This window comes from Rattus norvegicus, chromosome 3, assembly GCF_021556685.1.
Source record: "Rattus norvegicus strain SHRSP/BbbUtx chromosome 3, alternate assembly SHRSP_T2T, whole genome shotgun sequence".
NCBI classification, from domain to species: Eukaryota; Metazoa; Chordata; class Mammalia; order Rodentia; family Muridae; genus Rattus; species Rattus norvegicus.
Window position 1 is genome coordinate 156666986 of NC_141536.1, and position 27519 is coordinate 156694504.

Sequence of the window (27519 nt, forward strand, 5' to 3'; positions counted from 1 at the left end):
TGGGCCCCATTTTAAGAGCTCAGTATCCAGCAGAGGAAGCGCTCTCTTGTGGGTGGGAGAGATCACTTGACAAATAACCAGAGTACTCACTTCTTGGAATTCGTCAGCTGGTGAGTTCCCACTTGGAACTGCCAACAAGCACTGAGATCCAACGGACAACTTAGATAAGCAAAGAACCTTGACCCTTCCTACCTGGGTTTGAGAAACATTTGGACTACTCTTATGCCCGGTGATAACGGGAGATGTTCAGAGGAGAGACAATCATGAAGTAGAATTTACAGCCACCCAAAATTTCAAGTGTGAGAAGACAAGGGTCTCTGGGATTTTCTTTGAAAAGTCTACAGAACCTTTAAGCTTAGGGTTCCAGGCAGTTTCTAAAGTGCAAGGTGGCGGTCTGTATGACTCTTTAAGTTCACTGTCTGTTAGATTCAGCCGAAAGCAAACAGGAGCAATGGGGTTCTTTCTTTCAAAATGGCTTTTATTGAGACACTTTTAGAGCTTCAGCATGATTTCCAGTTGGGCACCAAATTCCACAGCAGTTACACCCCTTTTGGTGCTGAGGTCTCACACCCATCCACTTGGCAGGGAAGCACCTGGACGCTGCACAGGTCCAGGGAGGACCACAACCTCACTTCCATTCTACCTGTACTGGTCTCATTACTGGTCCTTGCAGACCTAAATTTGCACAAATGGGAGGTGGCTTAAAAAGAAAGTCAGCTGGTGTTTCTGATTGGGTGTCTTTAGCATGTGGACATGGAGATAACCCTCCCCGGGGGAGAGCTGCTGCACACATTTATAATGTATCCTGGCAACTGACTAGAAAAGCTCCAAGCCAGCTATAGCAGCTCATGCTAGAACTGCACATTCTCCTTTACTGGTACTAAGTCAGGTAACAGGTCTTTTCTTGAAAGAGGCTCAGGAGTCCTGAAGGTAGCCACTTCTGACTTCTCTAAGGTAAGGTAGCAGAGAGGTGGCTGACCTCCCCCAGCACGGAGAAGTCCCACCCTGTATGTTCTGCCACTTCTGCCTCCTTACTGCACTCTGCATTTAGCCTGTTCTCAGAACTCTCTTGCTCAGTCAATGTACCAGCTCCATCAGTGCCAAGTGCCCCAACTGTGTGCTCACCAGCCTCTCTCTTCAGGGCAAAACAGTCAAAGGACTCCAGAGACAGAGCAGCTGCCTGCTTGGTACAAGTGTTGCCATAAGGAGGGAATGAACAGGACGCAGGGAAGAAAGCCCACCAGGGCCAACAGAGTTCTGTCCTCCACTATGATGATCTACATAGAGACCCAGGCAGGCTCTGGTCCTTATCAAAAGGGGAATTGAAAACCTCAAGAATGTTTACTTTTGCAGCAAAAAGGAAACATACACAAATGAACACAATCTGTAGCAGGTGCCTGGAGAGAAAGCATGCTTTAGGCAAATGATAGATCGTGATTTCCCACAGTACTTTGTGAGAGTGGCTTCCATCTCTGCCCAGGGTGCTGTGGTATCAAACAGCAAAAGATGTTAACAGACACACAGGACTGTGGTGTGTAATAAAAGCAAATATTTACATTAAGCACAATACAGCAATTTATTTAGATGCTTAAAATGAATACAAAGGGAAATAAAGACCGCAGAATCATACAGACCACAACAGTGTGTCATATATTAGATGGTATAAACGATGGTGGTGCTCAACTAAAGAGAAAACTAAATATCCCAAATGCAGCGCTCAACTGTGCTTGCTGCTCTGACACAACACTCTTACAGATCTAAAAGGTGTCAAAATTAGTAGCTGTAAAATCAATTCTTGCATGTTATTTTAGCTTAAAAGGTCTCAGAAAGAGATCTGAAATACCATTTTTGACAATTGTAATGTCAAGGATACTCAGAACAAGAAAAAAATTCTATAATACAGGAGAGTCCAGATATATATCTTATGTTGCTGGCCTCTGTTGCAAGATTGTACAAGGTTATGTGCAAAAACTAAGTCTGTCCAAAGGTCCATACTATCGCAGGGTCAAGCTTCTGCTAGGTAAACTAGATATAGCATTTATCACACAGCAAGGGCAACACTAAAAACCAATCTATGACGGGCACACAGTAACAGTGTCATAAGCATCACTTGAGGTCTAAAAGACTGTACAAATATACATTTCAACTATTCAGAATGAATACATGAAAAAAAAAAAAAACCCAGTCCATGTTCCCACGTCTAGTAGACACATTTGACTGGTAGTGTGTATGCCCGCCCTGCACTACTATGTGAATCAGGGTAAGGCTTTCCCAGGACATCCAACCAAACTTCTTACTGAGGGGAAGAAATGCTGGGAAGGCAGATAGGTACTGAACTCCTCCTCCCTGTGTGCATTCATGAGCCACAGCTTATTGGTTTTTCACACTTCATCACCCAGTCTACCAGAGAAGAGTCTGAAGCAAGATCAACCAATATATGTCATAGACTTGGAAGTGACCACTGGACTGTAGTGGTCACATATCCCCACAGCCCGCTGACTGACCAGTCCTTACAAGGTAGTTCCAGCTTAGAAGACAGCTTTGCAGTCAGACTGGAAGGAGAGCATAAGTCCAGGACAGAACACAGCCCGTACGCTATGGCAGGCCAGGGCCTCAGGCTTGCTGGCTGCTCAGCTTCACTCCAGTTAAGCTGCCGTGCATGGGATCGGCAACTCCATCGGTCATGCTGTCAAACTGCTCCCCATCCTCACTGTCAATTGTGCTATTCTGCCACTCAATCTGTGGGTTTGGTAAGCGCTCTGCATTCTCAGATGCATTTTCCCACTGTGACTGGTCCTTGGACCAAAACCCTTCAACTTTTCCATAGGAACTATTCTTCCATTTCAACTGCTCTGTGTCATCTTGCACTGTAGCCTTTTTTTTGGCAGCCGGCTTACTGCTCCTTGCGTCTTCACTCTGGGAAGACTCATCAGACCAGGTTCCTGGTTTCATTTCACATGTATTATCCTCAAAGTCTGAGACCTGTCGGGAACCAGGCCCACTCTCAGATGGCGAAGCACCATCTTTCCACTCAACCACATCATCTTGGTCTACCTCACTATCAGAGGCATCATGCATCAGTTTGGCTCGTTCCTCAGTCAAATGGATGGTTTCATATTTTGAACCATCCTCCTCCTCTTTTTGGTCTAGCTTCTCAGACTCCAAAGCACCTTCAGGAATTACCTTCGGCACAGGCTCCTCTGCATTATCACTGGGAATTTTAGGCTCAACTTCAAAGACAGGGTCAAAAGGGCCGCCGCTTCCATTGGATTCTTCTTCCAAATGTTCAAAACTATCTGAGAAGCTGTCATCTTCTTTCCCAAGGTTAAGCTTTTTGTCAACAGTCTTGCTAGCATTGACTCTTGAGGCTTTCTCGTCATGATTTTCAAATAGCCACTCAGCATCAAAATCCATCTCATGTTTGACTTTATTTAATTCTTTCATGTTAAAACCTAGCAGCACACCAGGCTTATACTTCTCACAGTCACGGACACACTTCTTCCTCTTGTTACTGAAATGGGAGGCAATGTCGCTCTTCCACAGCCACAGACTGGCAGCTAACTTCTCAATTTCTCTCCTAGTGGGATAGGGCTGTTTGTTGAAGTACTTTGTGAGAAAGCTTTTCCTAGCTTCATATGAATCATCTTCATGACCCTTGGGGTCTAAAGCTAAAACAACAGGCTCTTCCGGCTTCTCTTCAAAGCAGCCTGGGGAGTCATTCTCATCCTCCAGCTTTCGCTTCTTTAGCAGTGGAAACTCCATTTGCTCATATGTGCGCTTCACAGGGGCCAGGCCTGGAGACTGATTGAGCCGAGAAGGTGCGTTTGTCTTGTCCTGGCCATTCTGGGTCTTTCCAACACCCCTGCAGTGGACTAGATGCAGAGTGATGGTTGAGGCTGTCATGTTGCTAGTATACACACCAAGGCAATGGATACATTTGTAAGTTAGCTTTTTCTCAACCGGATGAACTGTCTGAATAACTTGGTGTCTTTCTCGTAAATGATGTGCAAGTGCATCAGATATGGGTCCTTTTAGGATTGAAAAGCAGAGAGGGCAGAGGGTCTTCCCCACATCTTTTTTATAGGGCACTGCAGCTTGAGGTGAACTTTTAACAGGGACATCAGCTTTTTCCTGAACTTTTGGTTGTGGCTTTGGAGGAACTGGGGCATTATTTTGGGCATGGTAAGCAACTGATTCAGCCGGGGCATCTCTCAGGTTGTATGTGGTCACCAGGAGATGAATGTTGGTGTGACTGCCCTGTTGCAATGTCAAATCAAAGCTCAAGGTAGAATCCGTTTTAGGCCCCATCTCCTCATCAATATGAACCATTCGCATGTGTGCTGCCATCTTCTCCACATCATTGAAGGTGGAACGGCAATATGGACAAGACAGACCATGAATTAACATATGGTTGAGCAGGGTATCTGTGGGCAGATAGCGATTACAATAGAGGCATTTGCTAGTAAAATTGTGTATTTTCATAATGTAGTTAGCTACTGCTGGAACTTTCTCCGCTTTATGTTCCTTTTCGAAGTGAACACTGTAGACATTCTCAGGAAAAAGCTCATTACAGATTGTACATATTTTCCACTTCTGAGTGGCACAATGGTTGCTTGGAGGAGGGCCTGTGGCTGCTGGTGGAGGTTTAGAACTGGACTGACCTAATACTCTAGATGCCTGTGACTGAGACACAGAGGGAGACTTTACCTGGCCTGGGGGTAGAGAGGACGTGTTGGCAGTCTGCAGGGAATACCTGGCAGCTGCCGGGGGCCTCTGCTCAGCACCTAGCCCGTAGGACCTCCCATTTCCACTTGGAAGTAACTGTTTGACAGACTGAGACTGTTGAGGGATGGAAACTGGAGCATTGCCACCTAGCCCCAGCCTCACTGACTGGCCAACACCATAGCTCTGGCCCACAGATTTCACTCCATAGTTGTTTTGCTGCAGGTGAACATTGGACATCATGTTGACTCCCGTTGAATTTAAATTGGGCTTTGGTATTGACAATCGGTTCACCATCTGCTGTGATGGCAAAGACCGGACATTTCCAGAAGCAAGAGAACTGATTCTTGGTGGGAGTCCCATGCTCTTTTTTTCTTGAGGTTTGGGAGCAATTAGCATTAAGGGTTTGGCTCGGGGAACTACAACATTTGTGTGTCCAATCATGGCAGTGACCTGATAGCCTATCCGTTCATGGTCTTCAATGACATGCTGTACCAAAGCTTCATAGGATTTGGGCATGAAAAGGCATCGCTTGCAGTGGATGTTACACTCTTCTCGGGCATTTGTGCCCAGAGAGACTGCACCATTGAGTGATTTTTCTCCTGCCTTTGCTATGTAGGGTGCTGCCACGTGTTGAAAATGTTCCCTGTAGATGTGCTTCCTGACGATCTCATAGAGAGGGTCTCGGTAAGTGCACTTCTTGCAGTAATACACGGCTTGCTCTACATTGTCAGCCTGCTTAGGTTTAAGGCCATCGTTTTTGTTTTTATCTTTGAAAGTGCTGAGGCTGCTACTTGGTGCGCTGGAGTTTGGAGCATGAAATATTTTAATGTGTGTTTCCAAAGTCTTTTTATCTGCATTGAAGGTACAGTAAGGGCAGTTAAGGAGAATCCTATTTTCAAAGTCTTCACTATGGACATTCCGGAAATGACTTTTGTAGGCAGAGAAGAATTTTGAGGAAAACGGACAAGCACTGCAGCAGAAAGGTTTTGTCCGATAGTCCTAAAAACAAATAAAACAAAACAACAGACACCAGAGTGAGAAGGCCACTCAAGGCCAGCGGTTACAGGCTTTAGGCATCTCCCCCCAGGCATCCTCAGAAACTCTACAAGGCAGGGATTTTTTTTTTTTTTTTGAGGTTTCTCCTGCAGGAAAATTAAAGAACTCAGATGCATTTTTTTTTTTTTGGTTCTTTTTTTTTTTGGTTCTTTTTTTTTTTCGGAGCTGGGGACCGAACCCAGGGCCTTGCGCTTCCTAGGTAAGCGCTCTACCACTGAGCTAAATCCCCAGCCCCTCAGATGCATTTTTGAACCAAATAATTTTTTTTTTTTTGGTTCTTTTCTTCAGAGCTGGGGATCGAACCCAGTGAACCAAATAATTTTATTTGTGTCCCTATAAATTAAAACTCAGTGCTAAGTTCTTGCTAAATCTTTAAAAATTGCTAGTTGTGGGGTTGGGGATTTAGCTCAGTGGTAGAGCGCTTGCCTAGTAAGCGCAAGGCCCTGGGTTCGGTTCTCAGCTCCGGAAAAAAAAATAAAAAGAAAAAAAAATTGCTAGTTGTACTTGCTGGCTGGTTTCAGAGAGAAGGCAAAGGCAAAAACAAAAACAAACGAAAAAACCCCTCCATTTTCTTGTTAAAAATGCAAATCAACTATGGCAAACCCTCATTCTGTGGATCTGTTTGGCATCAGACACAGGAACTCACACTGCTGCAGGGCATGCAGACCTTGATAAGTAACGTAGGTATATGGCGCTCTTTCCCACCATGCAACAATTTTCATAGAAAAAGGAAAATCTCAAAAAGTTTCTTCATTCTAAAGCAGTGTATTTATTTAGACTTTGCTGTGGACCAAAAGGTCCAGACTGGGAACATTGGCCTCTTTCTATTTCTTCTGGGGCAGAACAGTTTCAAAGGTCACTGAGGGCTGGAGAGATGGCTCGGCAGTTAAGCAGTGGTTGTATTCAAAGAGGGTTTGACTTCCAGCTACTGCAAGGTAGCTGATGACCGACTATCCATGGTGCAGCTCCAGGGGACAGGGGCTGCTTTCTTCTGACCTCAGAGGGCACTAAGCATGTACATGGCGCACAAATAACCCACTCAAGCAAAACATGCATTATAGAAATATTTTTTTTTCCATTCAAACTGCCAATTAAAAGCCAGGCATGGTGGTACAGGTCTTTTCTCTGTGAAGCCAGGACTACATCAAGAAACTTTCAAAAAACAAAAAACAAAACAAAAAACAAAACAAAACAACAACAACAAAAAAAACCCCAACCAACTGGCAATGAAGTAGCAGCTGTTTTAATCCAGCTAAGAAGTTAACTATGACCTCCTTATAAACAGAGGGCAGAGTGTTTAAAAGCCACTGTGTGCTATACAGTGTGAGCACAGTGACATTAGAAATCAGCTTTCAGAATTGACCCAAAACAGGTGAGCACACACAGCGTAGACAATCATCTCTCCTGTATTTTTTCACGAACTGCTTGGAACCAAAAGTAGTCTCCCCGTGTTCCCTTCAGGCTCCTCAGATGGTGCAGTGGTGAACGCCTTTAATCTCAGTGCAGGGGAGGTAGAGACAAGTGTCTTAGCACAGCCAACGTAAGTAACAGAGACCCAAGCCCTCTCTAGGAAAGCTTTCTGATGTTAAGAATGCTGCTCAGCACCTCTCCCTGGGGTATTGAGTAGAGTTCAAAAGCAAGAGTACAGAATTATAATGGGAGTTAGCAAGCATTTCTCTCCATGGAAAGAGGCACCATTTACAGTTATCACCACATCTTCACTAGGAACCATCCTTCTGAACACAGAGGTGCAAGTCATGTCTGTCATTACCCTTCTCAGGGTCACTTACCACACCTTCCCATAAACATCATACATCATCCAGGGGGATAAAGGGGTGTAATAAAGAAGGGTGACTGCAGCCAGGTGGTGGAGGTGATGGTGCACACCTTTTAATCTCAGCAACTTAGGAGGCAGAGGCAGGCAGATCTCTTGAGTTTGAGGCTAGTCTGGTCTACTGAGTGAGTTCCAGGACAGCCGGAACTGAAACTGTCTCAAACAACGATGAAGATGAAGATAGCATGACTTTTCTCTAGAAGACAAGATTGTATTAACACAGACAGGAAGCAGGCAGGTGGCCACATGCACAATGCACTCAGAAATGGAAGCAGGAAGGCACCATGCACCATGGAGGGAGACTTATATACCACAGCCAACTTTGCTATTTCTTTTCTTTCTTAAAAAAAAAAAAAAATGTATTTTTGTTTATATGGGCATACTATGGCGGCCTTCGAATACAACAGAAGAGGGTATTGAATCCCATTACAGATGGTTGTGAGCCACCGTGTGGTTGCTGGGATTTGAACTCAGGACCTCTGGAAGAGCAGTCAGCGCTCTTAACCACTGAGCCATCTCTCCAGCCCTGCTACTTTAGTTTTCTAGAGACAGCATCTCATTTACCCAGCCTGGCCCCTGACCTTCCGACCCTGCCTCCACCTCCCAAGCTCTGGAACTGCAGAGGTGTGTGCAACCACATCTGGTCTATGGGAGCTCAGATCCAGAGCTGTGTGCAGGATGAGGAGTGCTCCAACCACCGAGCTGCAGTCTGACTTCAGAAATCTGTCTGTTCTGTTAACCTGCAAGTTTCAGTCCAGGAACGTGGTTTTCCTATCACCCAGGAAAATGAGATGTGTACTTAGACACTTTCCACATCAGGCCATTGCCCAGACAGAGTTGTCACTATCAATGGTTAGCGGGTGTGCTGGGCATTCCTGTGAGACTTACCTGATTTTTTGTAAGAGAAGGGTCCCACAGTCCTACATCCTCCCATGTAGTGTTTTTCAAATAAAAGTCATTAGGTTCAAACTGTTTAAAATCCTAGAAGACAGTGAGAGAAATTTACAAAAACACAGTGGCATCAACCCCAGAAGACCCCGCACACAAATCCTATCTCTTTAACCGGTATGGAAGGGTCCAAGAGAGTCAACCCACTGAGACTAATGAACGCACTGGTGCTGAGGCGCTCAGCACATAGACAAGGCGCACGGCCAGCTTTCCAAATAAAGTGCTGCGAGTGCAGATGGCGGCTGCAGCAGTCCCACAGCAGCTCTATTAACCACAACTCACTAGTCAACACTGGGTGGAGGAGGGACGTGTGCCAGTAGTAGCCTTGTAGGAGTAAGAGTCTAGTTTGGGTTCACAAACAAACAAACAACAAACAAATGGAAGGAGGGGTGGATCTGAAATAAAACTCAGACTTTTAAACCTAGAAAGAAAGTAAGCAACATGCCGTCCAGTTTCTACCCTATGACGTGGAATTGTACTGCTCCCCTTCATGACGAAGAAGAAAGCAGGGTAAATAGCTATAGGTGGAAAGCTCAATGTGTGAAAACCTCAGAGTGTGTAATGGGTCTGGGGGAAGAGCAAACCCAGCACGGGACAGGAAAGACACTCTGCATATTTATTTGGTAAGGATCACCCCCACCCCCAAGTACAGATCCATATGAATCTGAGGGGCAGAAGAGCTACCTCCACCCCGTGAACACATCACCAGAAGCCCACTTCTGAGAAACTCTGCTACATCTCTCACTACTCTGGGGACTCAGGAGAAGAGAACTTGCTCCATAAATAAAACATACATCAATTCCACCCCTGACCTGTGTCCCCAGCATTTGTTTTGTGCTGAGCATTGTGCCAGGTAGGTAGTGGGAGATAAATGGCTAACCAAGGCCAACTGTGGCCCGGTCAGTAGGAACTTAAAAGCGTGTCAGGGAAATAGCTGTAAGCACGTCAATGGGAGGTTGTGTCTAACTAACCGTAAGATTGGGAACAAGGAGATCTGGAAAAGGAGGAGACGCCTCTATCTAGCCTACGGGGCTTCGAAGGCTCAGAATAAAAAGGATAGCAAACAGTCTGGAAAGGCCAAACTGTTACACAGGGCAAGATAAGTCTTTGACAGTTCAGAAGGCTGACAAATGCTCAAATCCTGAGGAAAGAGATGACACACACTCAGACACCTGTGCCAACAGTCAGGTCAACAGAAACACTCAGGCTTGTCAGAAGGAAAACAGGCTCTGCAGCCCCAATTCCTCTTTCATAGACTGGAGATAAGAATTCCTAGAGCCCCCTAAAGGTTATTCAAGGACAAAGCTCATATATAATTTTAAAGCACCTCGTGCACTGTCTGACTTGTATATATTCTCCGTGCTGTAACTAGTTTTGCCTCAGGTTACAAAGATGATTAGGTTTTTGGGAAAACGATGTAAGCTATCCTAAGTGAGAAGGTTACGTACGGAGAAGCTGAAGGTCTAGTTAAAATTTACTACCACACCTAACAGTGAACCTTTGCCCATGGACACAGTGATGGATCAGAAGCTGAGTCACATTAAAATTTAAAAATGGCATGCTACTTACTTCTATATGTTCTTTACAGTATTCCAACCCAATGTCACTAAGTATTTTTTTCACAGTTTTCCGGGCTTTTCTTAAACTGCCAAGATTGTTGACAGGAAGTTGGAACATAGTTTCTATTGGAAAAAAAAATTTAAGTCAAGTCAAAACATGTACAACTTGTAAAAGTTACTACTTCCACTGATGACAGGATCCCAAACCCTGGCTCCCTCAGTTGAGAATCCCTTGCCTAGCACAGAACACTTGAGTTGAAGGCAAAAAGGTGAGTGCTTGGTGGCCTTCCCTCTCTATTTTACAAGAGGACATTTTAGACCACAAGTCTAGGCACACAAGTCTCAGTAAGCTGTAAAAATCTGTTCAGAGATGAATTTGAAGTTGGAAAATGAAAGCACCAATATCAATCAGCTATCTCAAAACCAAATCAAGTGCGCACGTCTCCTCTTGATGTTGGACCAAAGAAGCTGGGACCACTCCGAACTTACAGCACTGCTCGCTCGCTCAGCTTTCAGTGATGAGGGGATGAGTTTGCCATCTGAAATGTCCCGATCAAGGCAATGACACTCACAGAAGCAACATGTCATTCAGTGACTGTTTCTGTCTCCTCCTCAAACCAAAGTCCCAGATGGTAGTGGGACTGGCTCCTTGAGTAGCAACCAGGGCAAAGGCCTCACAAAGGCCTCACGTAGGCCACAGAATAAACACATAGATGGAAAAGCCATGCTTGTGGCACCAGAAGATACAGCAATTGCTGTAGTCTTTCTGGGATCCTTAAAAAAGTATAATGCCTGTGAGCGCGCGCACTTGTGCTTAAAGGAACCAAAAGCTGCCTGGCTGTCCCACATTCACTAAAGGTAAAATGTAGATCCATTTCCCAAGTTTCTTAAAAACCAAGGCACTTACGTTTATTTAAGAAAACTGAATTAGTAAAATTTAAGGTGAGATTTTTAAGGCTTTGAATGTGACTTTTTTTATAATAATCTAAATCCAACATAATTTCGCAGAATAAAGTAGCTCTAAGACCAGAGCCACAAAAAACAAAACGAACAAACTGACCCCAAAGCACCAGCAACTGGGATCTCATAAACCTGCACTCTAACTGTAAACCATCACCCTTACTGACAGCAAGCCTCAATCTGGGGATGCTGCCCTAAGACCCAGGTCCCAGAACACCCCATTATGAAATACCAACTTAGCTGGGTCTCCCAACACCAAAATGTTCACTGAAAACTCAGCACTTCCCAGCCTTATATCATTCTCTCGATAAACTTCTATGAGCTTAAGACCAGGGCGGACAGTGCTCTCTCCCCAGAAGGAGCAACATAACCATCTCTTCCTTCATACTCTCTGGTCTTTACACCAAACCAAGCAAGAAGGTTTCAATAAAACACCAGTCGGTGTCAGAATTAATACACATGACCTCCACCTCTTCCTCGGGCCACTACCTACCTGTTAAAGCACTTAGGGGGGTCAGGCTGGGCTAGGCCATAGCACATTTAGAATCCCAGCACTCAGGAGGATCATGAGCTGATGGCACCTCTACCCTAAATGGCAGAAGTCATGCACAGCTGATACCTTGGCTCAGAAATGTAGTTCAAGTCAGTGACTAGCTCCAGGATTTACCATTGTCACCCATCCAGGTTTTTTGCCTAAGTTTTAAAGAGCCACCCCAACCTCCCCAATAGCCTCAAAACCATGTTGAACTAGAAACCTCAACAAACAGACCATATTTTGAAAACAAAGACAACACCCTGCAGTGCAGAGGGAGGGCGGGCTGGGTGTACTTTCCTCAAATCCATCCTTGGGTCAGCAATCTCCCCTGCCAGCCTCTGTTCCTTATGATGGCAGTTTCTTACAGGTTCTTGCCCAGGAAAACCTCCTTTCACATGGCACAAACAGGGCCAAGTGTCCAACTTAATGGACCTGTCCTCTTGTTCATCAATCACTTCCAAGACACCTAAGCCTTGTAGGTCACAGTGCTGGGAACACATAGGAGGTCCTTGGGCAACACATTTCACACAAAGCTTGCTTGTTCATCAGCTTTGGGTGGAAACCACTCCTGCCACAAATGATGTGCAGTCTGTCAGTGAGGACTCGGATGAGCAACAGGTTTCACCTCCCTTGGCAGATACTGATCAGTACACAAAACTGTTTATGTGCTCAAAACATGGCTGTCAGGTGTGCTGGAAAGCAGAGAGGGAAAGAGGCTTGAGGCAGCATTCTCCTCACTGTGTCCACATCCTTTTCTAGACACAAGCACAGGTGCTCAAGCTTTGTTGCACCAAAAAGTCTTTGTAGAAATAATGGGCAGCAGGACACACAAAAGAAGCGAGTCAAATGAAATTGGGACTGATTAGAAAGAAGTCTGTCAAAAATATTCAGTAATTCTACAAAACCTCCCGGCCCTGACAACCACAACTAAAACACTACAGTCAATTGCTAAATTCTAAAATAATTTTGGGGGCAGGCCAATTAGCTCAGCTGGTTAAGAAATGTGGTGCTAATAGAATAATTTTGGGAATGTTCAATCCATGTGTTTTATTCACAGCTATGTAATAACTGGAAAAGCTAAACAGTATAAGGCAGGCTGACCCTCAGAGAGTCCCACCAGCCTTTACTTTGTCTCTGCTTCCTGAGAGCTGGAGTAAAGGCATGTGTTACCAATTCTGGCTTTTGAGACTGTCTTAAAAATCCATTTGGAATGAGTGAGTCCTACCCTTTCTCAATCTCACTCACACCTGGAGAGTAGAACAGGAGCATCAGTTTAACCCAGGCCAAACTCTTACTTTTGTGTTTTATTAGAAATCAAGGGGTTGGGGATTTAGCTCAGTGGTAGAGCGCTTGCCTAGCAAGCACAAGGCCCTGGGTTCGGTCCCCAGCTCCGGGAAAAAAAAAAAAAAAAAAAATCAAGAGTCCGATGGTTGCAATGAAAATCAGATTCATCTAGGCCCAAGGCTACAGATGAATTAAAACCATGCATAGAGCATAGTATGCCTGAACCTCTATGCCTTTCAGATACCATAAGCAATTACTTCACGCACCAAGAGGGTAAACAGAAAACAGCCCAGTTGTAGGCCCAACCTGTACAGGGGAAAGGGCTGTCACCCACTATCAGTACCTGGCAATACTAAACAGGTTCTCAGGAAGATGGAGGAGGGCACAACCACAACAGTGACAGTTTAGGGGGAAGGTCTGCAGGACATGAAGCACCAGCGAGGCTAGTCTGTCTCACCGTCCTACAGAACTACCAAATCAGGGTGATACCACTGACTCCTACTTTAGAACTACAAAAGATCAAACAGTAAAACACAGTGAGGAGAGTCTTGTGTCCAGGGAGCCAGGGGTTTGAGTCCCTGCATCTCAGACAGACAGAAGGCAAATACTTCCATCAAGTAAAACAGACAGAAAGGAAGGAAATCTTCACAGTCAGTTGGAAACTTTTTGTCTGAGCACAGTAGGAAAAATTCTCAGATCAACTTGTCCAGGTTACACTGCAGCCACTCCGAGAACACAACGGGGTCTTTAAAAGTAAAGCCAGCTTGCTTCTGTACACACCGCTACTTGACCTTTCTCGACCACTCATGAGTGTCTGGGCTAACTAAACGTTGACAGTACAATGGCAAACATGACATACAGCCAACCACAAGCATCTATCTTTTTCTACCACTTTCCAAAACGACTTGGGAACCAAAATCTGAACATGCACAAGTTACTGGAAGGAGAGATATGGCCCTCTGGTTCATAAGACTAATCCAGCACTGCAGGAAGGGCCAACGAGGACAGTCACTTTTTCACACAACAGAAAATGAGGAGCTGCTCCACATTAGTGGTTTTTAAACGGCTGATATGTTCTTGAGACAGGGCCACACATACCCTAAGCTGAACTTGAACTTGCGCCCACGTCCTAAGTACAAGGACCACAGACCTAAGCCACCCTCCGTCTCCTTTCATCCATTTTTTCTATGCCAAAGTGGCTGACAATCCTCCTGTATCGGTATGTGTACTTCGGGTTTGTTTATCTTTATCTTTTGCAAATAAACCTTAAAAAGGCCTTGCTAGACTCTTTCATCCAGCAAGGCCCCCTATCAAGAGGCTCCTTTCAGTTTGGAAGTCATCACCTATACATACACTGCTGCCACCAGGAAATAGTCCCCATTTCAGGATTGTCAGTGTGAGAAAAAGTCCTTCAGGTACTGACAGAAGGGCTGCTCTAACATCACTCTTCTCTATCTCAAACACCATGGCAGTCAATTCTGGCTGCCCAGGGACAAAATGTTCTGGATTAGATAAAACTGCAACAAGACAGAAGAATATGAGAGATGGCTCAGACAGAGGCCGAGAGCACCCAGGCTGGTTTCTCAGCACCCACATGGTGGTTCACAGCTGTCTCTGACTGCAGCTCCAGGGGATCTGAAGCCCTCTTTGGGTTTCTGAGGGCACCAGGTACAACATGGTGCGACAACACATCCGCATAGAGAAATTAAAAAAAAAAAAATTAGGTTTAGGGCCAGCAGCTGGCTCTCTGGGTAAAAAGACACTTGCCATCAAACCTGGTGACTTGAGTTTAATCCTTGGGACTCCACACGATGGGAAAAAAACCAGGTCAATTTTCTGACCTCCACACACATACCATGGCACCTCAAAGAAAATATACAAATGTATTTAAACAAATGACACAAATGTATTGTTTTTAGTACTGCTAGGCATCAAATTAAAGACATTTCTTTCCTTTTTTCCAAGTTTTCTCTCTCTCCCAACTAACTGTGATCAATTATTTTTGCCAGTTGCCTAGTGATCTTCAAGTCATTCCCCAACAGAGAGGCTACAGCTTGTCAATCTTCCTGCTTGGCCTTGTGTGAACTAGTTACTCTGATATGAGAAATACTATTTTAAAATTAATACCAAAATGTCCATTTGTTTGGTGGAAGCCAATTCATTCATCAAGAAGAGAGAATACCACACTGAGATGGTATGTCAGAATGCTACTGCCATAGCTTAGCCAGATCAAAACTGAAGAGCTTAGTCCAGTAGCCTGCGGGAGCACACACAGATTAAAATCTGTACACATCTAAGCCAGCCAGATGAGCCTACAACACCCAGAAGAGAAACAAGGATACAGCTGAGGACAAGGCATGCTCTCCTATCAGCTAGAATACTAATGGCCACTAACCAACCACACTGAAGGGTCTTTTCCTTTTTGTTTAAAAAAGACAGACAAAAGAGTTAAGCTTGTGTATTTAAGGCACTCGTGTAGGTGAGAGAACTTTTAAGAGTTAGTTCTCAGCAGGCATGGTGGCACACACCTTTAATCCCCAGCATTTGGGAGGCAGAGGCAGGTGGATCTGAGTTTGAGGCCAGCTTGGTCTAGACAGCTAGTTCCAGGACAGCCACGGGCTCCACATAGAAACTGTCTCCAAACCCAAAAAAGAAAACAAACAAACAAAAAAAACAAGCGGCACCACATCAGCACATGACAGCCTTTTTAAAAAGGGAATGTCCTCCATCACCTTGCCATTGTTAACATTTCTGGAGATGGTGAGTTCTCCTGTAGCCAAGTAAGGCTGACCTCACACTCACTGTGTAACAGGTGTGAACCACTGCACTAAGTGTGTTTTTCTGAAGGTTATTTGGAGAAGGCAGAGGCTTTTGATAGTTTGTATTTGTGGATTGTTAGTGGGGTGTTAGGCTATCTTTCTAAATGTCCCCATCTTTCTAAATAAAGTACTAAACCTGCCCCAGCGCAGACAAACTTTTGAAACGTGGTAGGTGAATGAAGCCAGTCATAAAAGGCCATTGTTATTTGACCTTGTTTCTATGAAATATGTAGAAGCAGCGGATCTTGATGTGGAGATCAGGGCAGCCTGGGAGGTGGGAGAACAGGAGGGAGATTGTTGATGGGCACCAGGCTTCCTCCAGGGGGTGGATGAAAGTGTTTTTTACCCATTGTTCTCCCCCGCCCCTATTTATGTATGTATTAATTTATTCACTTTACATCCTGATTGCAGTCCCCTCTTCCCTGCCTATTGTAACTCCAACTAAACGACTGAAATGTATACCAAAACTGGGAAAGCTGTTACCAAAACAACAAGAACCCTAAATATAAAGCAAAACTCTTATGTCAATCACTCAGAGGCACAACACCAAAATACAGCATCTTTTAGATCTTTATGTGCATGAATGATTCTCTTTTTGTGGTGTTAAGAGACTGACAGGCTGTCGCATAGGCATCACACTAGATCCACTAAAAAAAAAACAAAAAAAAACAAAAAAAAAACAAAAAAAAAAACAAAAAAAACAAAAAAAAACTACACATGTATTCATAGTCCTGGCTGCCTCCTCCTATTAGAGATCCACCACCTTCTTCTGCCTACCAAGTGGTGGGATTAGAAGGGCGGGCCAATTTGTTTAAGACAGGGTTTTCTGTGTAGCCCAGGCTGTCTTGGAACTCACTTTGTAGAGCAGAGATAATTTTAAAAAGCAGTTGGTGTTTAAAACCAGGGGAATTTATCATTGATGGGTTTTATCACTTACAACTACTATATACCTGTTAAAGTTTTCTAGACTAGAATAAATCTTTATACCAAGTTCCTGGATGCAATCTAGAATGATGTTTTTGGCATAGTTCCAGAATATTCTAGTCACTGTTAGTGAGTTGCTTTGTGTAATATAGCAAATGGAACCTGTCTCAGTGGCCCCAAAACTTTTTACTACTAAAACAAAACAAAATCCCAAACAACAAAACAAACCCACAACCACACTCAAACCAAAACCCATAAGCTCACTAGTCAGCTTTCTTGGCAAACTGGCCCCACTTGTAGAAGCCAAAAAACAGTGCAGTGTGTCATTAATAACGCAGGTCTCAGTGCACTCTGCCTCAGATAACAGACTACAATAGAAGGGACATTTTAGGAAAGGGAAACAGAAGCATTCTCAAAGGGAACCGAACCCAACAAATGCTGCACAGTGCTTTAGCTTACCAAGAAACTACCTGCCGATGACAGCCTGTTCCACAAAATGACAGACACTGATGCAGCAGCTTTCCTTCTGAATGCTCGCCATGGGTGAGGCTCCAAAATTCAGAAAAATGACTCAAAACTGATGAGCTGAAGATATTTGTGTCTGTGCCTCACCTCACCAGCACAACATACTATCTTTCAGATTTTTTTTTTTGATCCCAACTTGTGGAGTCAAAAGACTTTAAGACAGTGGCTCTCACCCTTCCTAGTGCTAAGACCACTTAATATAGTTCTCATGTTATGGTGACCTCCAACTCATAAGTATTTTGTTGCTACTTCATAACTGTTTTTTGCTACTGTTAGGAATCTTAATGTATATATGTGATATGAAACCCTCCTGGGGTCGCAACCCACTGCCTTAAGGTATGTGAGATACCATCTTCTTATTCAAGACATACATTCTTGGCCTCCCTATCATCTACACCAGTGGCTGCCACAAGTAGAAGCTCAAAAAAAAAAAAAAAAAAAAAAAAAAAAAAAAAAAAAAAAAAAAAAGGCTGAATGAACACTGCCCACCCACAGAAGGCTATGACAGGTTATGTCAAAAAAAATCTTCTGAAGTAGCTGCTTTTGGGATCCTGGTGCCAGAAGCAGGGAAGCCAAGTTCTAGCAAGTCCTGCACTGGATGTGAACAGCTACCTTTCGAAGGCAAAACCTGCTGGAAAAGTGGATAAGCTAGGGACACAGTTACAGGTGTAGAAAGAGAAGTTGTACACACAGACACACTAATGCGTGCGCGCGTGTGAGATCAAACCTGGAGAAGTCAGGCAAGGACTAAGGTGTTCTCCTGAGATCTGAGAAGTGGCATTTTAAAGGCATGTTAGTAGAGTTTTAGCCTGGTTAGTAGTGTTTATTAAGAAAAGTCTGAAGACATTTTAATACCAGGAATTAGCCAATGTGAGAACTCAGAGTATCACTAAGACACAGCTCTTCTCTGAAAGGTCTGTGAAGCCATTAGTGCCTTAGACATAGGACAGTGAGGGCACAGCAAAGGAAGGAAACAGAGCCATTTCAGGAACACAACTTATAGCCAAAACCAAAAAACTGTATTTTCTTGATACAGTTTCACTATCCCTGGCCCGCCTGGAACTTGACCGGACTGGCTTCAAGCTCTGAGACTCACCCAACACTGCTGAGACTAAAAGCATATCTGTCTTGAACTAAACTTTTGTCTTTCAGTAAGACAGCTGTGTCCCAGACAAGACATACCTGGTTTGCTATCTAGACCTCAGTGTCAAACTTCTCGAGAGGTGGGGTTGTCAGGAAAGCTATTTGCTAAAGATGGTGAAACCAGTGAGTGACGGGGAATCTACCCACAAACTAAACAGATGGGTGTTGAATTCCTTGCTCTGCCATGTACTAGCTTTGTGACCCTAAAATGTTACTTAGCCTCTAGAAGTCTACTTCCTTATATGAAGTGAGGGGCAGGAGAGATGGCTCCATCAGTGCATAAGATTGGTTCCCAGGACGTAAGGATTACGATGTGTGTTCTAGACTCCATAGGCATCCACATATATGTAGCATATACTTACACACACACACACACACACACACACACACACACACGAAAAATAACTCTAAATCTCTGCTCTGCTGTGGTAGCACACACCTCACTCCAGCAGTTGGGAGAAAGCAAGTGGAACTCTGTGAGTTCAAGGCCAGCAGGACAATCTATATAGTGAGACCATGCATCCCACCGTTCAAGTGCTCAGGATTAAGCCAGGCAGTGAGTGAGTCAATGCCAAACTAGCTCTCATTAATTCCTCAGACCAGATACTCTGAAAAGTGCAATGACCTTGTAGAAAGCTTCGGCTATCGTATCCCTGAGATCCAGCCGGGGTTGCCATAGAAACATCTTTCTGTGTACTGCGCACTGTGCGTCTGCACTCATACAGAAACAATGCAGTGGGTTTGGCAATAATCTGGATACACATAACCAAGCCATTCAAATTAGCATATTTTCCTTTATACTTTCAAAGATACTTCAAATATTTATCTAATGGGACTTTACACACATATACCTAAGCAAGTAACCGTTACGATGCATATTGCCACCCCACGTCAAGGAACAGAGAGAAAGCTGCAATGCAAGCCAGGTCTCACTCGTTAACCTCCATCAACTTAAGAGCTCATATTTTATTTGAAAAGATGATGTCTCCACGTGTCCATATACAAGCTGAGCTGCTTGTGAAGAGCTCCACAGGCTTAGAGGCCTCCTTCCTGTCAGTGCAGTACAGTCTGGTTTACGAGGAACCCCCCCCCCAAAAAGGAAATTCAAATACTCAGTGGGCCTAAGCACAGCAGACATGTTCATTTATAATCACAAGAGCAAAACATCCTTGGATCTCAATGCTCTGCAACTAAGTTATTTTAATTCTCTAATCTTCCAAAACCACTTAGGAATAATTTTCCACAGCAATGAGAAATCATTTTCTACACCATTTTAAAATAACAGAATCATTTATTTAAACAATGTTGTCAAGCTGTTTTTCTAAGCCCTCTCCCAGGGTCAAGGTTTAAGAAAAGGTGTGGGTTGGGGATTTAGCTCAGTGTTAGAGCACTTGCCTAAGAAGAGCAAGGCCCTGGGTTCGGTCCCCAGCTGGGGGTGGGGGGTGGGGGATGGGGAAGAAAAGGTGTGTTTCCCACACAGGTTAACCTTCAATGTCACATGCAGCTGAGGAAGACCATTACTTTCCAATCCTCCTGCCCCTACTTCCTGGGTGCTGAGATTACAGGAGAGCCATGCACTACCACCCAGTGATGGATTCTCCAGCACTCGGGAGTCACTCGCCGGCCCTACCAGAGGCACTGCATTTGCCTTTTGCGTCTGCTGTCATTCATGATTTGGGGCACTTCACTTCCAGAATCAGAACAGCCCCAGGTCACTTTTCACAGGAATAACAATTTTACCAACTTAGAACTCACAACTGCAATTTAAAGTTGAAAGCCGCCGCAGCACCACATCCAAGTTTCTCACCACATAGAGTTTCTGAAGGGACCAATCACAAAGCTCCATAGTTTTCAGAAAGAAAGGACAAAAGCTATGATTGCTAAACAAAGTCACTACTGAGCAAAGTGAGAACAGGAACCAGACAACCCAGAGCACTGAGCGGCAACGGGACCTGAGCAAGTTCTCTTATTCAGACCCTGGACAAGCGACTATAGATGCACTAATGCAAACTGTACATACAACCCATCCATTTCTTGCTGGGTGTGACCAGAACCCATCCATGCAGGACCACTGGTATATGCAGACACTAGTGAAGCACTCACAGAAGCACCAAAGTGTCCCGAGCACTGGCTGCAAAGATGGTTTAGTAGCAAAAGCACTGCCACTGGTTCTTCTAGAGGACCCATGATGAGTTTCCACCATCCACAGCTCACAACCACCGGAACTCCAGTTCTAGGGGCCCCAACACTCTCTTTTGAATCTCCACAGGTATTAGGTACACACATGGTACAGGCATACTTATAGGCAAACTACTCAGACACATAAAAGTGACCCAAGCACCACAGGCCTGGACATCTGACAAAGACCATAGCTGCTGTACACAGTAGTACTTTGATTTCTTTACTTAAAACACACCACCACCACCACCACCACCACCACCACCACCACCACCACCACCACCACCACCACCACCACCACCACCACGACATTGTCAAGAGAATGGTTTCTAGCTAGAAAGCCAAACTGATGAGGCATTAGTCGTCATCCTCCAACACCCAGACAGGGTTTCTCTGTGTAGCCCTGGCTGTCCTGGAACTTGATCTGAACTCAAGAGATTACGTTGCTGCTGTCTCCCAAGTGTTGGGATTACAAGTGTTCTCCGTTTGGCCGAGACACTAATCTTTTACTCTTCCTCTGGACTTCTTTTTAATGGTCGAGTCCTTAGTGTCTGTGTGGAGCATGAGGCCAGGAGAGGATGTTGCTGGATACTCTGGAGCTGGAGTTACAGGTGGTTTGGAGACAGCTGACATGGGTGCTAGGAATTCTGGTTCCCTATAGGACATATCATTAACCACTGACAACCTCTGCAGCCCTAATCTCACCCAGTACTCTAAAATCAAGTAATGGGTCCCTTGATACCTAACAGTTTATCCCTACCAAAGGCTCCCAGCCAAGTCACATTAGAAGTCACCGCCAGGAGTCAATAACAAATGTAGACTCTGGCCGAAGGATTAAGTATCAGGATATACAGAGATTCAGCCCTCTCTTCAAAAGCTATCGCCAAAGGTTGTTTTCTTTGCAGTCCTCTTATCTCCCAAACACAGTTCTGGGACATTGCTGATCCTCTTTCCCAAGTTCCAGGATTGTTCTAGCAACTGTACTGGAAGGGAAGGAGAGCAACACTATGGACAGATGGGAGTGCCTCTCAAAAGTAAAGGGCTATGATCATACAGACTGAGATGAAGGAACCTGAATGGTACACTTTGCATGTTTCACTGACAAGGACAAGAATGTGTCTCACATTCTGAGACCCCCTCCCTGCTCAAACATCCTCTGTGTGATCAAGTTGATATATAGCTACCCCTAATTTTAGGAAGCAGGCTAATAATATATGGAAATGTTTCCTTCCAGTGGGATAGAATATAATCTCACTGAACTTGGAGAAAGGCAGGTGGGTCATCAAAAGGACAGGTATGAAAAGTACTAAGACACTAGAGACAAGGGGGGGGGGCAACTTTCTATCTGAGCAACAGGATAAGCAAACAAAAACCCATGGCCACAAAGGCTGGGCAAGACATAGATGGCTTACATGGCATTTTTCACCATCAAGACAGGAAATAGTTTGTCAACAAGTCAAAAACTCTGCTGAAGTACCCATTTGGTTAGTTAGCATTAGTTTATACTAGCTTCATAAACCACATTTCCATACTGATAACATGAAGAGCTATACAAGCTTAGTAAGGGATGGATGACACCAGCTGCGGACACTGCAACATCCAAGTGTACATAGTAGCAACAAAGTGCCAAGTTCTTCAGTCTCACTAAAACCACCCACTTAGGGAGCAACCTTCCCTACATGTCTCCTGGACAAGCCAATGAAACTTAAACTACTACAAGTATTTTACCTTCCCAAAAGTGCAAGAGGCATTATGACACTCATAAAAGTTCTTTGACAGGTTGAACAAATAGCTTATTGTAAAACAGCCTATGTTTATATCGATAAAATAGTATAGACACTGTGGGGAAAATATGGAACAAGCTTTTAATTGAAAAAAAAAATTAAAACACCAAAGTTTTTTAAGTATCATGTTAAAAGTTACCATAAACTGTATTTCTAGTACTTAAATTTCTTATTTGTATCGAATGTGACAATCATTCACAACTTAAAAGTCCTCTTTTTTGTCGGATAAGGGGTTGTAGAGATGGCTCAGTGATTAAGAGCACTGACTATTCTTCCAGAGGTCCTGAGTTCAATTCCCAACGATGACACAGTGGCTCACAACCATCTGTAATGGGATCCAATGCCCTCTTCTAGTGTGATAGTGAACTCAGACATAAAATAAATAAATTTATCTTAAAAAAGAATACATTCATATACATCCAATTAATAAGTTCGAAATCCCACGGCTTCAACTAAAATAAAGGAACAAAGAACTACAAAAAGACACTAGACACACCTCCAAGTCTGCCATCTTGTATTTATTGGCATCGGATCCCATTACAGATGGCTGTGAGTCACCATGTGGTTGGTGGGAACTGAACTCAGGACCTCTAGAAGAACTAGTACTCTTAACCACAGAACCATCTCCCCAGCCCAAGTTTTTCTCATTTTTTTTAATCTATCAAATCTTAGTTTCTACTTTTCCCCTTATAATAAACCAGCTATTTAAGTTGCAACTTTTCACAACTGAATTTGTAGCACAAACCTATGCAACTGTAGTAGAATTCTCAACACTTCTGCTTCTTTCCAGCCAGGGTCTCTGTGTAGTCTTGGCTGTCCTAGAACTAGCTCTGTAGATCAGCCTGGCCTGGAACTCACAGAGATCCACCTGTCTCTGCCTCTGCGTGCTGGGATTAAAGGCATGCACTACCACTGCTGAGCTTAACATTTCTGCTTTTTAAGGACTCAATTCTTTTTAATTGTTTTTTTTTTTTTAAAGTTTACTACAGGGAACAATCTCATACAGGGTATACTGTATACTTTCAATAATTAAACCTCTTGCTTTTGAGTTTTTGTGGAAATAAAACTTGCTCATTATTGTGAATTTAAAATGCTATCAGATTTCTTTCTGAACCCTGGTTTAAGAAAAAGAATCTAAGAAAAATCAATTGGTGTTTCCTATATAAGATCTTGAGAACCAAAATTTAAGATCTGGTTATTTTCATTGTCTAGTAGACTATTACAATAGTCAGAAGAAAATCTTTCAGCAAATCAAGATAACAAAGCTACTTAAACAGAACACTCTCTTCCTTGCTCAGGTTAATTAAGGCTGCTCAAAAGAATTTTAGTTCATATACTATCCACTTCAGCTTTTACGGGGCTAGAGATGGCTTGGCGGCTCTTGCAGAGGACCAAGGTCGGTTCCCAGCACCCTCACCATCTTAACCATCAGTAACTCCAATTTTAGGAAATCTATTGCTCTCTTTTGGTCTCCAGGGGCATTGCAGGCACACAAAGCATTTCTATATATGTAGACAAAACACTCATTCACATATGATAAAAACAAATTTCCATTTTCCAACCCTCCCTCTCTTTTTGTGCTAAACCCAGCTAACTGTTCAAACTGCAAGTACATACATTTTCACATTCCACAAAGTTCCCTGAAGTTAAAATGACCACCACAAAGAAACCAGCTAACTCTCATTTCATTTATAAGAACGAACAAAGGCACATTTGCAAACTTTATTTCAAACACATATTCTAACAGGAGATTGTTCTCTTATTACTCACTTTATGTGTCTAACAAATACTAACATCACAGGGCTTCAAGATCACAAGCAATCTTACTTGTATTTAATAGTGGACTGTGTAAATACTAAAAATAAATAAATAAACCATGAATCCAATGCAGTCTCTTAAGAGCCATACCCGGTAACAAGGCGCCTCTTTTTCACTCAACAAAATGTTACCTGACAGCAACTTAAAAAACCAAACCATAAAAACAAAACAAACAAAAAACCTCATCAAGTATTAAATAGTTAATTACATATAGTTATTTGATATCCCGTAATTTATCTTGGCATGCCGAGGTAATGTCTGAACAGTAGGATAAAGCACTCAGACACCAGCATCCACTGCCATCTTCCCAAACAAGAACAAGTGCATGGCAGGGCACTTTCAGATTGAATCTAGAGACTCCTACCAGGCTAGTCATATCTCTAACCAATGCACTACTTTTCTCAGGCCCTTTTAACCAAGTAATTAAGGCTTTCAGAAGCTTAGCAAGTCTTGAGTTAGACTACTCAAAACTTTATGCCCAACAGTGCAGAATGCAAATGATTGTAACAACATCACAGACTTCAAAAGAGACACAGATCTTAAATGCTCAGAACCCACTACTGCAACCAGCTCTAACTAGTTTCTTGAGGAATGTGGCTAGTCTGAAATTTTGGAAGTTTTAGGTTTTGGTGGTGATCAGGAGGAAGTCTCTAGCTTTCCTGATGCTGCAGTCCCCACCCTCCAAAACGATATACCCACCGGTGTGAATTGACAATGTAGTCCAAAGAGCAAGGCAGGGAACGGAGTCCAGATCCTCAAAATGGCAGTACAGGGAATAACCACTAGGCCACCTATCAGTTCAGTACAAAAAGTGCAACCCTGTGCATCGCGGTGTAAAAGTTGGGGCCTAGGTTTCGTACTGTGCATCTCACACCTATGGAAATAACAACAGGAATAAAATCTACAGAAATCCACACACCCTGAAAAGGTGGGTGCGCACTGAAGACTGGTGTCAACACTTGCAAAGGCGTTGGCTATTGACAGTGTACTGCTGGAAGGCTGCTGAAGGTGGAAGGCAACACACTTCTGCAATTAACTCTATTAAGTTTGACAATGAAGAACTCAATAGGGACCTGGTGTTTACCAACAAAGCCTTGCAAATCCCGACACCCATCTTGCATGGCTATCAAAATCATTACCCCACAAAAACCTCTCAAGAATGACTTTTCACTCTCCAAAGAGTTGGAAAGATTTGGATTGACCAGTGATCATCCCCCAAGCCTATGACTTTCAGGTTTTAAACAACCCCCTTTACACCTGGCCTAGAAAAGAGATGTCAACACATCAGACCTTAAGGCCAAGGAATTCTTGAGAAAGGGAACCTATGACCCAAGGATGTACACCAAGGTGACTGATCAGCAATCGAAGTCTGAGGGTGAACATATTTGAAAAAGTAAAAAAGACAACTTTCCAAACGGAGAAGTGGCTTTCTTAAATAAAATCTCTCTCTAGACTCACTTAATCCTTCGCCATGTTGCTGTCAGCTCACCCACTGCAAGTCTTGCTGGGCCCATTTTCCCATGGTCTGTAGAAGGCGCTGTTAAGCACATCCTGTTCTAGTTCTGGGGCCCTTCCCCCCTCTGCAGCCTTACCCAGTGCAGAGAATGCGCCCCCTACTGACTCCAACACTCAATGCCTTTAACCGACTTGGCTGCAGTGCCTTTTGGGTGGGGGCTGGTATTTTCTTCATGGCCACAAACCAGAAGCAACAATGCAGATTTATAAAGAAACTGCACAAAGCTATCCAAGAGACACCCCATATCGCACACATCCTATTGTGAAGGTTCAAGACACAGGCACAAGAAGCATCAGGGATGGGAACTGGGCGTTTGGGGCTGGACAGCATTAAAATGGCTAACACAGGAAACAGTTTGATTCTTTTTCCCTCCTAAGCCTTTGTCTGTGAAATGGGGTTATGACAAGAATTGTCCAGAGGACCTGGTGACTGTAAGAACACTGAGAAGACACTTGGGGTGTGTGGCAGGGAGTGAGAGTAAATGAATATTAGACTTCAGAGCTCGATCTTGGAGAGAAGAGAAGCTATCGCGCCTTTTCTAGTAGATAGGCATCCAGGTTGGGGGGTGGGGTGGGAGGACAGGCAGCCAGAGGAAAGAAGAGGTGAATAAGAGGGTGCTCAAAGAACTACTCCCCATTCATTGCATTTGAAAAAAAAAAATCTCTCTAAGGCTTTCTGGATTTCCATTTTCTAACTGCAAAGTTTATGAGAAAGCTCTAAAGAGGGAATGCTGACCAGGTAGCCCAGATTGAGAGCGGGACTGGTGAAGGGCTGTGGTGGTTAGGATGGGAGGGAAACTGGCAATGTTGTTGGGGGGGGGCAAAGACTTCCACCCCGTGCCATGCACGCTCCCCGCCCCCCCCAGGCCTTTCTCCCCTTCCCCCCAAGCCTAGGGTGGGCAGACCTGGCAGAAGGCTGGTTCCGGGGACTGGGGGAGTGCAAGAGGGAGGGGGGGAGGGCCGGGAGGGGATTAGTTCTGGGGATGAGAAAGAGAGCGGGGTTCGGCTGGGGGCGGGGTGGGTGCGGGAAGATGCCATCAGCCGCAAAAGCCCTGGTGGCCGGCGGCCTCGCGGGGCGGAGACGGGAGTCGGGCTGCAAGAAGGCTGCGGCCGGTTCAGAGCAGTGTGTGCACGCGGAGCACAATGACCGCGCCCGGGACTGGCGACGAGCAGGGCCGCGGGCTTACCTTGGCTCGGCCTCGAGGCGTGCGCGGGGCCGGCGTGCTCCAGGGCCCGGCGGCGGGTGGACGGCGGCACGGCGATGGCGGCGAGGACGCGCCCGGGGCCTCGTCGCGCTCGGGCTCCGGCTCGAGCCGCGGCCGCGGCTGCTGCCGGGGGGCGCGGCGGGCGCAGCAGAGCGGCGGGCGGCGGCGCGGGCAGTGCAGACAAAGGAGGGGCGGAGGGCGTCGGAGGGCGTGGGGCCGCGGCTTCACCGTCGCGGGCGAGCGGCGACAGCCGCGCGGCTCCTCGGCGGCGGAGACCGAGAGAGGGAGCTGTGTCTGAGAAGACGCCAAATCCCCCCCGAGCGCGGCCGGAGGGGGAGGGGGCCAAGATGGCGGCGGGCGGGGGGCGGGCGCTCAGCTCATGAGTCCCGGCGGCGGCGGGTAGACCGGGCCGGCGGTGGCGGCGGCTGCGGCGGGCGGGGGGAGGGGGCTGGTCCCGCGTCTCCCCTCAGCAGACAATACAAGCGCCTCGGAGCAAGTCCCCGAACCTGCCCTAGCCAAAATGGCGGCCGAGAAAGAGCGGAAGTGACGTAAGCTGCTCATTAGCATAAGAGGACTCATTGTCCAGCTAAGCGGGGGGGGGGCAAGTACCCCCTACCCGGCGACCCCCCCCAGGGAGTGCTCTCCCGTCCTCAGCTGCAACCCCTACTTTCCTTAGGGGAGGGTGCTCCCAGCCCCCCCAGCCTCGC

At 45.0% G+C, this 27519-nt stretch overlaps 1 protein-coding gene across 6 annotated transcripts; it reads right to left on the minus strand.

Moving 5' to 3' along the window:
• Positions 1-460: 460 nt before the first annotated feature.
• Adnp (activity-dependent neuroprotector homeobox) lies at positions 461-27349 on the minus strand. Of its 6 annotated transcripts, XM_087654307.1 has the most exons (6): positions 26795-26884; positions 24792-24966; positions 10133-10245; positions 8504-8596; positions 7669-7811; positions 461-5724 (listed from the first exon to the last, which is right to left on the minus strand). In XM_087654307.1, the coding sequence occupies exon 6, from the start codon at positions 5239-5241 to the stop codon at positions 2614-2616; it is 2628 nt and encodes an 875-aa protein (XP_087510433.1). In that variant the 5' UTR covers positions 5242-5724; positions 7669-7811; positions 8504-8596; positions 10133-10245; positions 24792-24966; positions 26795-26884; the 3' UTR covers positions 461-2613. The 6 variants fall into 6 exon arrangements, with proteins under 6 accessions (XP_087510433.1, XP_087510434.1, NP_001416415.1 ...); XM_087654308.1 differs by lacking the exon at positions 24792-24966 and having other exon boundaries at positions 26795-27349; NM_001429486.1 differs by lacking the exon at positions 7669-7811 and having other exon boundaries at positions 26795-26932.
• Between the last annotated feature and the right edge of the window lie 170 nt (positions 27350-27519).

Excerpts from the sequence above, each read along its gene's own strand:
- Adnp (NM_001429486.1), bottom strand. The coding sequence starts at position 10,240 with ATGTTCCAACTTCCTGTCAACAATCTTGGCAGTTTAAGAAAAGCCCGG. Across the intron at positions 8,597-10,132 it reads ACTGTAAAGAACATATAGAA|GATTTTAAACAGTTTGAACC; the intron begins GTAAGTAGCATG and ends ACTGTCTTCTAG. Across the intron at positions 5,725-8,503 it reads CTTCTCTTACAAAAAATCAG|GACTATCGGACAAAACCTTT; the intron begins GTAAGTCTCACA and ends ATTTGTTTTTAG.